Source organism: Myxocyprinus asiaticus, chromosome 37 (genome assembly GCF_019703515.2).
Source record: "Myxocyprinus asiaticus isolate MX2 ecotype Aquarium Trade chromosome 37, UBuf_Myxa_2, whole genome shotgun sequence".
In the NCBI taxonomy this organism is placed as follows: Eukaryota; Metazoa; Chordata; class Actinopteri; order Cypriniformes; family Catostomidae; genus Myxocyprinus; species Myxocyprinus asiaticus.
This window is the reverse complement of record NC_059380.1, coordinates 18,068,279-18,081,412: the sequence shown is the minus strand read 5'-3', so window position 1 is coordinate 18,081,412 and position 13,134 is coordinate 18,068,279. Positions and strand designations below refer to the sequence as shown.

Below are 13,134 nucleotides of genomic sequence, written 5' to 3'. Positions count from 1 at the left end.
GATACGGCCTTGGCCTCTGACAAAATGATGAGGCCTCTGGTGCAACAGATTATTTTATTCTGTTCCCTATCCAGAACTGACATGGAAATAATAATCAAAACAGCTTGGCAGAGAGAATGGACCTTCTGGTATGTGGATGAATAAAATAATCTTGTATATCACCTGCTGAGAGGAAAGCATGGGCTTGCTGGTGCTTTCATCCTTATATTCTGTTCTGTAGGTCCACAAACATCCCAATGATTTAAAAAGAATCCCCAACCAGGCTGCTTCTGGTTTTACCAGTTGAGTGATGTGATGCTTTAGAAAATAAGCCACATGAGATCTTATTAGCAATTAATTAGCAAAATTGCACCAAGGGTCAGTGTTGCCTTAGCATGAAGACTTTAAAAGATTCCACGTATATATGAAAGTCTTTTGGAGGAGACAGATAGAAAAACATGTCCTTTTTCATAAATTCTTCCAGGCATTTTGAGTATCACCTTTTTAAAACGGATGGCTCTTTGGAGAGGGCGGGGCAAATAGTGGCTGTAACTGTGGGCGGAGCCGCTGTGGTCGCTGTGACAACAGCGGCAGCCGTGCGTTCCTTAGCCATTGTAGTCTGAAGCTCCGCCCTGCGAGCCAGAGCTGCTTTCAAATGCCCACGAATCTCCTCAATCTTCACCTGGAGTTCCTCTAACTCGCTTTCTTTTGAGGGGCTTGAGGAACTTGCAGAAGATTTGGGAAATGTAGAAGTTGGCCGCTGAGCCACGGGTCCTCCATTTTCACACACCTTTGCCAAGAGACTTCCAGCCCCAGAGCTAAACACGGAGGCAGAGCTACCCTGACCACCCTCTGCCATGGCACGGGGGAGGAGACAGCGTGTGTTGAGGGTCTCCAGTTTGAAATGGACCCTCTTGTTGTCTTTGGGCTCCTGGGCTGCATTGGTGCTTTCATTGTTCCATCTGGCAAAGGATCCAAGCGGAGCAGCTGGAGGTGGCGGATGTGGTTGAGCTTTCTGGATGTTACAACTGGGAAAGAAGAGACAACATAAATGATTTGTGTCATTTCAGGGGCGTAGCAGCCACGTCCCCAGCACTCTTTATAAAGGTGATTATTGTCCCCTGCACTTTTCCAAGCTAAACCCATACCAAGTGCAAATGGTGGATTTGTATACAGTATTCTTTTCCTTTTGTTACTTTGGGCTGATTGAGCGACCATCCAGATAATCACAGGTGAGTTTCATGAGACGAATCAATGCGTCTCTATTAATTTCTACAAAGTTGCTTTCAACAATGCTCATTTATCCATGTTTATCAATCTAGAGATGGGGAATACACAAATGAGAGTTGTTTTTCGACATATTGTTCTTGATTGGCAGCATTACATAAAATGCACTGCAGAAAAAAAACTAAGGACAATCCTTCTTTTAAGCACATTGTAAGTGGAGTTTATATCACCACATGAGTCTTCATTAAGTTGTGCTTTTTACATTATGTTTGTGAGGTAATAGTTTGATTGGTTGTTTTTGCCAATTAAAGCATATTACTTGATCTGTGTTAAATTTGTATAGCTATTTTTAAAATCAGCTCCTGTTTTTTACCTCTGTGTTGGTGTGCAGTCAACAAACTGTAGGAAAAAAGCTAGATCTGCTGTGTTCTTAGAACACAAGAATTTTACTGAAAGGAATAGATATGTAGACATGCTTTTTTATACATGAAAACGTACGGACGTTATTGAAACTCAAATATTATAAGACTATTATTAATGTCTTTTGATAAAAGTCATGCTTAGCAGCTCAAAAACTGTAGGGAAATGATAGATTTGCTTTGTTCTTATAATGCTTAAAACTTCTACTAAATTCTCTTTGTAGGTCTGTAGACATACAAATTTTAAAGGATTAAAATTCTTTTGATCGTTGATTCAGTGACTAACTAATTTCACACAAGACACTCAATTGTCACCACCTTCTGGCATCACCATGGATGGTCACTGAATCATTAAATGGATCTAAATGAGTTTTGGTGAACGTAGTCAAAACATTTGAGCCACTTGGATACATTTAAATCCCACAATGCACAAGCACAGAGTAAAAAAATAAATAAAATTGTGCACATGCACAATTGTCATTATTTTAATTGATTAAATAATTTATTCAGGACCAGCTTGTGCTCAGTCTTTTATTGTCATGTGTGAAACAGAAGCAAGTGCTCCACAAGATGCCCTTCATTTTTGCAGCTAATTTAGCAAAATTGTGCAATTATTTAGCAATACTTGAATCTTTAAAATACTACAAATATTAAAAGTAATAATACTTATATCATACTTGTATATTAATATATACTGTAATATATTAATACTGCACTGTAAGTGTTAGGTCTGTGCGAGCCACCTACTGACAGCTGTGTCCCCCCCACTTTTAAAATGACTGCTACACCCCTGCTACTCGTACTCCCATTACCTGTTAATTTATTGGATAAAATATTAAATTCACTGTTTTGAAAATCATATTAGTTACTTTTCTTTAATTAAAGGGATAGCTCACCCAAAAATTAAAGGCAGCATAAAAGTAATCCATACAACTCCAGTAGTTAAATCCATGTCTTCAGAAGCAATATGATAAATGTGGGTGAGAAACAGATCAAAATTTAAGTCCTTTTTCCCTATAAATTATTCTTTCCTGCCCAGTAGTTGGCAATATGCATGAAGAATTGCCAAAAACAAAAGTAAAAGAATATGAAAGTGCAAGTGGAGATTTATTGTAAAAAAAGGACTCACCCACACCTATCATACTGCTAATTAAGATATGGATTTAAACACTGGAGTCTTATGGTTTACTTTTATGCTGCCTTTATATGCTTTTTGGAACTTCAAAGTTCTGGCCACCATTCACTTGCATTGAATGGACCAACAGAGCTGAGATATTCTTCTAAAAATATTTGTTTGTGTTCTGCAGAAGAAAGAAAGTCACACATCTGGGATGGCATAAGGGTGAGTAAATGATGAGAGAATTTTCATTTTTGGGTGAACTATCCTTTAAGTGAACAGGGGCGTTAATGTTAAAGGTGAACTCAGTACTTTTTTGCTTGTTTCATCTTGGAATTACAGTGACACCTAGTGGCGTGGATGCAGCATATTTCAAAATCACTAGTTTTCAGTCAAAGAAGCCATTTCAGAAATGTAGTACTCACAGTCAGTCATCATTAATTTAATCCATGAGAGAAAATATCCAGTAGCATGCAGGGTGGCTTCTGATATTAAGCGAGTAATATTCGACTGGTCATGTTATCATAACATGGCAGCCCCCATGAGGGAGACCCTCTTCATGTAGATTTAAACAGCTTTTATAAAGTTACTGATGTGACTGGAGCTTTATCTCATGTGAGTGCTCATGAGTTTATCCATATGTTTCAAAATTACCATTCTTTTCTTTAGGAGTAAAACTTTTTTCTGAGGAAAAAAATTACTGAGTGCACCTTTAACCGCCATGTTGCGTTCCTGTCATTTTGAACTGAAGAGGATTTTCTTTTGCCTGAAGATGCTATTTAATGTTATCATATTGGACTAAAACTTACTGACTTTGACTCACACAGGGTATCACAACTTCCCAAAAACATTTTGATAATTTTTTTTTTTTTTATTATGGGTGTTTTTTTTAGTGAAAAAAGCATTATTTGTGGATAATTTTGGCAATATTAAATAAAATATGAAAACATTCTGTACAATTTATCACACTAGTGTGCTTTAATGTTTAACCAGGAATTTTGTTTTGAAATGCTTTTATTTTGTACAAAATGGCACAAAGTCACACTTGTGGTGTTCCTGGTCAAAAATGACCGGCCATTGAAAATGAATGGGGGAGATCAAAATTAAAAGAAAAATTTAGTGTTCAGTAGCATGTTCATCATGTTCATGTTCACATATGTGCATGTGTGCTTGCAAACATAAAGGCGTTGGACCTGTGCACGTGCACATACACACACACATGTGCACGCACACACAGAAACACACACATGCTCACATTTATGCACAAACTCTTTTGAATATTACATGCTTTATTAACATTATCCTTCCCTGAACTGCATCCAACATCCATTCATCCATCCAACATTACCACACACACACACACACACACACACACACACACACACACACACACACACACACACACACACACATCAGAACTGTCTTTGCCCCACAGTGACCCCTCTCCAACAGAATCAATAGAATTGTGGTGTTCCTGGTCAAAGATGACCGGCCATTGAAAATGAATGGGGAGATCACAAAAAACAGGATTTTTATTTTAAAATGCTTTTATATTCTGAATAGGGGCACAAAGTAACAGTTATAGTGTTCCCTGCCAAATCTGACCGTTGTGACAAAGAAAACTGGCCTAAGCCTATTTACACATTAACACTGTCATATAAAGAACATTTCATGGAACAAAAATACCAACACCGTTCATATTTATGTTATATTTTCTAATCAACAACAAACCAAATCAACGAACACCTGGTTCATGCACATGACTGACAATAGCTTTTTGCATGTGCCTTGCAAATGTGTGCTCTGCATTTGAAACACACAATGCTTATTGAAAAAATCTATGAAAAATTCTATCGGAGAGGGGTCACTGTGGGGCAAAGACAATTCTGGTGTATGTGTGCGCGTTTGTGAGGTAATAGATGAATGGATGTTGGATGCAGTTCAGGGTAAAATAAAGTTCATCTTTGTGAAAAAGAAAGCATGTAATACTCAAAAGAGTTTGTGTGTGTGTACGTGAGCATGTGTGTGTTTGTGTGTGCGTGCGCATGTGTGTGTGTTTGTGCGCGTGCACAGATATGTGAACATGAACATGATGAACATGCTCCTGAACACTAAATTTTTCTCTTATTTTTGATCTCCCCATTCATTTTCAATGGCCGGTCATTTTTGACCAGGAACACCACAAGTGTGACTTTGTGCTATTTTGTACAAAATAAAAGCATTTCAAAACAAACTTCCTGGTTAAACATTAAAGCACACTAGTGTGATAAATAGAATGGAATGTTTTCATATTTTATTTAATACTGCCAAAATTATCCACAAATAATGCTTTTTTTCACTCAAAAATGGAGGTGCATAAGCTCAGATCAATGAGGCCTACAATCAGTAAGTTCCAAAAAATACAAAACATGTGCTAATTGAAAGAAAACAAGTTGGCAAAAAGATCTAATCCAATATTTGGTAATAATATAGCATAATGAGAGATTTATAAGTAATTTTTAATAGGTTGGTCATTTTTGACCATGAACAGCAAATTAGATAAAATATTTCAACACAGCACAAGGGTTAAATAATCGCACTACTTTGGTGTGTTGGAGTGGATGTTGCATTTTTGCAATGTCCTTGAGTACTATCTTCTAAACTTCTAAAATAAAAATCTGACAATTCTTTAAGAAATATTCAGTTTTTTTTTTTCCTGTTTTTATTTTTATTTTATTCTATTATAAATGTATAGGTTATTCCCCATGTCCTCAAAATAACTTTCCTATTACTATTTTGTAATATCCCTAAAACAACTAATACAAGCCTTCATGACATTATCCTACAGGAAGTGACATCATTTTTGGTGGGAAGTAATAGCAATGGATTTGATTCATTATGTGATGTTTTGTGGTATTAGTTGATATTTCTCTCAAATATTCCATCCTGTTGATAAAATAACAAAAGTCTCTCTGATAATATCTACATTTTAAGTGATGGTTAAAAATATAAAAATAAACTTCAAGGTGACACCCTCATGTAAGCTGACTGTCAATTCCACACTAAGAAATGGACAACTTTAGCTATTTCCATCCTGTTAGGTTCTATTCTGGCACTCTGTTAATTTTCTTGCCACTAAGTAAATAATCAAGTGTCTAAGCTTGACGATAGCATATATTGTATATGTACACACCGATCAACCACAACATTAAAACCACCTGCCTAATATTGTGTAAGTCCCCCTTGTGCCGCCAAAACAGCGCCAACCTGCTGTGCTATTCTGAGATGCTTTTCTTCTCACCACAATTGTACAGAGCGGTTATCAGAGTTACCGTTGACTTTGTCAGTTCGAACCAGTCTGGCCATTCTCTGTTGACATCTCTCATCAACAAGGCATTTCCATCCACAGATCATGCCACAGTCCAAATCACATTTTCCCCTGATGGTTGATGTGAACATTAACTGAAGCTCCTGACCCATATCTGCATGACTTTATGCACTGCACTTCTGCCATACGATTGGCTGATTAGATAATCGAATGGATGATTTTTGGTGCCAGATGGGCTGGTTTGAGTATTTCTGTAACTGCTGATCGCAGGGATTTTCACACACAACAGTTTCTTGAATTTACTCAGAATGGTGCCAAAAACAAAAAAACATCCAGTGAGTTCTGTGGATGGAAACGCCTTGTTGATGAGAGAGTTCAACAGAGAATGGCTTGACTGGTTCAAACTGACAAAGTCTACGGTAACTCTGATAATCGCTCTGTACAATTGTGGTGAGAAGAATAGCATCTCAGAATACTATTCTGAGATGCGGGTTGGTGCTGTTTTGGCGGCACGAGGGTTTTATTGTTGTGGCTGATACTGTATCTATCTGTCTGTCTGTCTGTCTGTCTATCTATCTCCACTGGCGGCCAAAAGTTTGGAATAATTTACAGAAACAGCTTTCTCTAGAAACTCGTCAGTCAATCATTGTTTTGAGGAATGAAGGCTATACAATGCTTGAAATTACCAAAAAAAAAAAAAAAAAAAGTTTTCATACAAAGGTGTACACTACAGTCTTCAAAGACAAAGGACAACTGGCTCTAACAAGGACAGAAAGAGATGTGGAAGGCCAGATGTACAACTAAACAAGAGGATAAGTACATCAGAGTCTCTAGTTTGAGAAATAGATGCCTCACATGTCCTCAGCTGACAGCTTCATTGAATTCTACCCGCTCAACACCAGTTTCGTGTACAACAGTAAAGAGTAGACTCAGGGGTGTTCCATTCAATTATCAAAATCTGTAAGACACAAGTCAAAACCTTTTCTCTGCATTTGCCTGCTGTCGTTTCACATCCTCATAAGTCATGTTCAGAGCTCTGTGGATTTTCTGCAACAAAAAAAAAAAATATATATATATATATATTATTACAAATGTAATTATCTTGGCAAGGGAAAAATGAGAGAGATCAACACCATACTTATAATTTTAATAATCAATATTTTTAGAGATGCCAATTACTGTCTCTGCTTGGCATGAATTCCCCTCCCTCAGAGAAATTAGCCTCATAAGACCCTGAGATATCAAGCACAGCTTATGTACACAGTCAAAGCTCTGCATTCATGAACAATGGACCCTTTTATACCAAATGAAAAAGGCAATTGCAGAGCAATTCACTTTCACACCTAAAGTGAAATGATCAGCCTAGAGTCAAATTCATGCCAGTACAATAGGTGATCATCCCTTTGCACATGAGCTGTATGGACTACTTTTATTGTGCTTTTTTGCCCATTATAGTGCTTGAAGGCTGTGACAGCCTAGTAAATCATGACACAGTTTTCATTTTAGTTTTTCTTAACAAAAAAAAAAAAAAAAAAGAATTCTGGTCAAACTACTGGTTCAAGACAGATATCATTTCTCCCAGCTTTTATACAGCAGTGATCTTTGCTCCTGCCTCACCTGGCTGGTGTGAAGCCAGTATTTGAACTTCTGTTTGCGGCGGATATGTGGGAGAACCAGGTGATAGAAGGCATGTTCTCCCGCCAGAGTGAGTAAGGCCCCAGTCACACCCACACACAACAATACAAACAACCCTGAGAAGTGACGGATGCCCATCTGCAGTGTCTAAAGAGAGAGAGAGAATATAGGTGTGATTATAGTTCATGGTGTTAAACAGTTTTTCTCAGTTGCTTTTGTTCAATTCTTGAATGAGAATAATTATTTTCAAAACAATAAGTTCAAATCTCCGAACAAATAGTTTCTTGTTCACACCAGATTTGAATTTTTTATTCATTTAAGCAAACTGCACGTGTTTTGCCACATGTGTGCAAAAGAGAAAATACAATTTTCTACAATTTGCACAATAACTAAATGCACATGGCTTGCTGATCAAAACTGATGAGTTGATTCTCTGTGAAATTGTCATAATCTTCACAACTTCTAAACATTCTTTAATCGTGTGAGCCATCACATGCAAAATGATCCATTCAATTATCAAAATCTGTAAGACACATGCATATTTCATAAATATCTATGACATGGAATGCTTCTGATAAATCTCTGGCCAGACCAACGATAGCGACAGGATGTCCACCAAGTAAATGGGAGCTTGTGGTGTTACGTACTGTGAGGAGGTACAATTTATGTTTTTACAGAACTACTGCAGATTTTTTCATTGCTGCGTTTTTTTTTTTTTTTTTTTGCATGGATGTCATTTTGTGGCAATTTTCTTTTCACTATATATGACTTTACATGTAAGAAATGTGTAAAAATGGACATGCAAATGTGAATGTTCTGTTTACATGTAACACAAAACAAAAGCAGAACAAAAACGAAATTTGTATATAACAAACATTTCCAGGGTTGACTGCCATTGTGAAAAAACATCTAAACATTTTGACCAGTACGGCTCACACGATGACAAAAAACTTTTAATTTTGGTGGAGTTGGCCAATTTACTGATACAATAACTAGGTTTTGAAGCATGAATTAAATGTTTTATGAGTTACTACATTTTGCAGACATGCAATAGAGTTGTGATGTCCCATATAACAGTTGTGACAATTGCACATACAGTTTAGAGAATGTTAAGACTTTAAAAAAAATGAGCCAAAGTGACTGAGAAAAACTGTAATATTAAACATATTAAGCATAATTATCAGCACAGCCATTCTTTCCAGAGGGCACAAACTCCAAAAAAGCTATTGAAAAGTAATTCTGAGAAACATTAAACTTATTTAAATATCTTTCTTTCTTTCTTTCTTATAATATTTTCCTTCCTTACTTTGCAGAGACAACTAAATGCAAGCCATTCCCAGGATGACTTGCCGAAGAGTGTCAATTTCAAAACATCATTTGAAATTTTTGTGTTCGAACGGCTCAAAATGTCAATTTCTGTCTTATTTTTGCAATTCCGTGTGTTGCTGACAGTGGCGCACCAATTAAACTTTCAAAGCAAGAAACTTTTAAACTTCATGACAAAACGTTGAAAACCAGTGAGACGCAACGCAACCAAAGTGAGACACGAGAACACGTCTTCTCCTGTGAGAACGGCCATGAAAAGGCCCATAAGTCTACTTCATTTAGATCAGTGGTTCTCAACCTTTTTTTAAATGAATGCCCCCCTTCTTCATTCCCTTATTTCAGTCCCTATTTTGTTATTTTATTTATTTATTTATTTATTTTTATTTTTTTAGGAATTATGCATTTCTACTTCAGAATAGAAATGAATCAGTATCAGATGAACCGCAGTACAACCCGTATAATGGAGTCTAGATAAACATTTTAATGCAAACAGGAACTTGACGATAGATTTGATGAACATGACTGATAAACGCCCCCCCTTTGTAACCTAATGCCCCCCTCTCTGCTAATTTGCTCTCAGCATCCCTGATATAGATTGAAAAACTAAATGGCTAATTTATTGCTGTGGTCTACAAGACAGAAATAGGCTATGTTAAATAGTATGAATGGTATTAAATGGTATGAAAATAAACTATATATTGCCTTCTAAAACCACATTTTGTCTATTCAATGCATAACTTATCTGCTACATTTGTGATTGCTTTCAATTAGCCTATTTAATTTGATGGCTTTTCTCAGCAAATATTGATATATGTGATTAATTGCAGTTAATTTAACTAATTAATAGCCATATTGTGTAATTAAAAATATACACAATTAAAAATATATAATTGATTGAAAGCCCTAATTATAACAAAAACTATCGCAAAGTCTAAGGAAAGATATGTAATACAGTACTTGCACACAGGAGGGCAGTGTAATCCTGCTGACATTTCATTAGGCGTGAAAGACTGAGAGAACAACATCTCATCCCTGGACTACCTTTGATTGAGAATGATTTCTACCAACTGGAACTAACTGACAAAAAAATAAAAATAAATTAAAAAAAATCCTCATATTAAAACAAATGCAAAAGTCACATCAACATTAGAAATGGAAAAACTGGTTTGTATTTACCTACAGAAGGAGGTTTAAAAACTATACATTTCTGAGATTGTGCACTTAAAAATAAAGATCAAAACAGAGTTTTTCAAATCAAAGTTTGAGCTCTACATAATAATGATCATATATATTTTTTAGCAATAGAGAAATTTGTATCGTTGCAACTCTTCAAAAAGCATGTTCTTGCACTGCAGTATACACAGTGCTTTGTTGATTGCATCTGAAATGTAATCTGATACTGATTACAAATTACATGATTTAAATCGAAATCAGTAACATCATTTTTTAGATTACATTTTTTAGGTAATCTAATCTGAACACTTTGATTACTCAGTGCATATTCCTAATGAAAATGTACACATTAATTTTAAATGTATAAAGTACCAATTAACACTTCTTTCATTAAGCATTAGTAAATGTCAAATCAAACTGAAACTTGCTATTTGTCTGTTGCTGAGTAAAACAAAGGTGCTTAAAGGGTCATAAAAACCTAACACTGTGTAACCCAAAATAGAAGACACTGAGAACGTGCATGTAACGTTGGTATTATTTTTCTGTTTATATTTGCAGCCACACCTATAGGCCAAACCACCATGGTCCTAAATGCATCTGTGATTCTGGTGCTCAAGAAGTTTCTAAATTAAGTTAAATTAACTAAATGGCAAGTGCTAAAATCTGTATATTTTTGAAAATTATGAATAGTTTCAAAATACACAAATCTAATCATTGTCAGAGCAAATATTTTTAGCCCAGTCTCAAGAACGTTACATAAACGTGGTAACAACCTTACCCCTATAACCAACTCCTAAACCTAACCGATAGTGTCCAAAAACAAAATGAAAATCACATTTTCTGAAGCAACCACATCATCTTGTGTTGCTTCTATGACACCCTCGTCTCAAGTGTCAGCTTGTGTGTTTGACTGTTCTCGAATCACATACTTCAAAGTCCAACACTCTATGAGGTGAGCTGCTGCGAAAGCGAATTGTGATGGAATAAGTGTGTAAATGTAGGTGTAGCTGAGTCTGTTAAAATGTATGATTCTTAAAATGATGAGTTATAGTAAAAGTGTTTCGATATCATACTGTAGCAGTTTGTGATTAATAGTGCGAAAAATAAGTCTTTATAAAATCATAATCAGCCGTTGCAGTCGTGATTTGTGTGAAAGTGAATAAAAAAGCACAGTTGTTGTAGCGCCCCTGGTCTTAATTTCACAATACTGCAATGAAACGTAAAATTAGGCATGTAATAGTCAGTTGGCAAAAATGCAGTAATAGTAACATTCATTTTATGAGATTGCTAATATTTACACCCCCAAAATATGCACTAGTTATTGCCGTTGATTGGTAATGTAATCAAGAATGTAATCATGTAATCCATAAAAAAGTAACTTTAATCCAATTATGCTCATTATTTAATTTAATGTAATCCAATTACAAGTACTTGATTTTTTTGATTACAGTAAATTTGTTACTACCAAGCACTGAGTATACAATCCAGTCAAGGTGAAAGACAGTATAATTGAAATTCAGACACTTAATGAATTAAACAGCTTACTTTTTTCCACAGAGAATCTCTAATACAATATGTCATCAAACACAGTGACTCCAGACAAGAAAAAAATATTTTTTTCATCTGTGTGTTTTGACCGGAGGGCATGTGGGAGTAAAAGAGAAGCTTTTCTTGGTAGAGAGAAACTTTTCATCTGCAGAACAGTGCCGTGTGTTCTCAAAACCATTCAGAAAGCAGGTTAAGTCAGGTTCATTTTGTATTTTGCTGATCCACATGCAGCAATCCAAACCTGTAAATCGTTATAATGACCACCACATACTACCAAACAGTTCTGGGAAATAGCACATTCTATTAGTTTTTAAAGGTAAAGTTCACACAAAAATGAAAATTATGTCAACATTTGCTTACTCTCATGTTGTTTCAAACCTCATATGACTTTCTTTTTTCTGTGGACTTTTAATTTTGGGGTGAACTAACCCTTTAAATAAATAATTTACATGTGTACTGTACATTTGTCAGATGCTTCTATTCAAAGCAACTTTGTCGGTTTGTATGTTTGCTGAGAATCAAAGCGATTACCTTGGCATTGTTAGCGCAATGCTCCTGTTAAGCTACAGTATATTAATACTTAATTCACCCGAAAATTCTGTCATCAGTTTCTGACCCTCATGTCATTACAAAGTAAAATGTCCAAGCTGCTCTTCCATGCAATGAAAATTAATGGTGACCATGACTGTCAAGACAGGATTTTCAGTTAATAATTACTTAATTTTCACTCCATTCCTCACAAAAAGTTATCATATGGCTTAAGAAGGTCCACTTTCATTATATGCAATAGAGCAACTCGGACATCTCCTTTGGTCTACCATAGAAAAAAGAAAGTCATATGGATGTGAGTAAATGATTGCAGAATTTCCATTTTTAAATGAACTATCCCTAACGGCAAGCTGACATGTTTACTTGTAGGGTCGATTCAAAACTGAGTGTATCTTGCAAAGGTTTTAACTAGCTCACTGTGCTTTGTCCTCATGTTCTCGTCCCTCTGTGAGGCTCTGATGACACAAGAGCACCAAGATTTGAAATGGAAATGAGGAATAATCTTTTCTGCTCTGGCAATGGTAATTTACCCCCTAAAATTAAAAGGAAAAACATGCCCTGCTTCAAGCATAAAGCATTCCCCAGCACTGAGAAATATGTTTTTGAAGAGAGGTATGGCCTCTTTATTTCTACAACTGGAATCTGTAATAAATGTCAAAACACATCTGTCAGCCTATCAGCTCGCTCCGAAAGTGTCATTTACTTTGGAATCTTCTGAGGGGCTTTGCATATCCAACATGCACCACTGAAGGCACAGGAGATAATGACACAAGATAAGTTAGTGTAGGTACTGAGCCAAATCAATATGTAAAAAGAGCTGAAGCCCCTCCGCTACTGAAGGCTAAAGCAAACAC

The 13,134-nt window shown here is 35.9% G+C and overlaps 1 protein-coding gene across 1 annotated transcript in view; it reads right to left on the bottom strand.

The window, feature by feature from the left end:
• Nucleotides 1–244: 244 nt before the first annotated feature.
• Nucleotides 245–13,134, bottom strand: part of grin3bb (glutamate receptor, ionotropic, N-methyl-D-aspartate 3Bb) — a 162,822-nt gene continuing 149,932 nt past the window's right edge. Inside the window, exons 7-9 of the mRNA XM_051676254.1 lie at nt 7,667–7,831; nt 7,029–7,096; nt 245–1,007 (exon numbers count right to left, since the gene is read on the bottom strand). Of these exons, the coding sequence (XP_051532214.1) occupies nt 476–1,007; nt 7,029–7,096; nt 7,667–7,831 (765 nt within the window). The 3' untranslated portion in view covers nt 245–475. The remainder of the gene's footprint in view (nt 1,008–7,028; nt 7,097–7,666; nt 7,832–13,134) is intronic.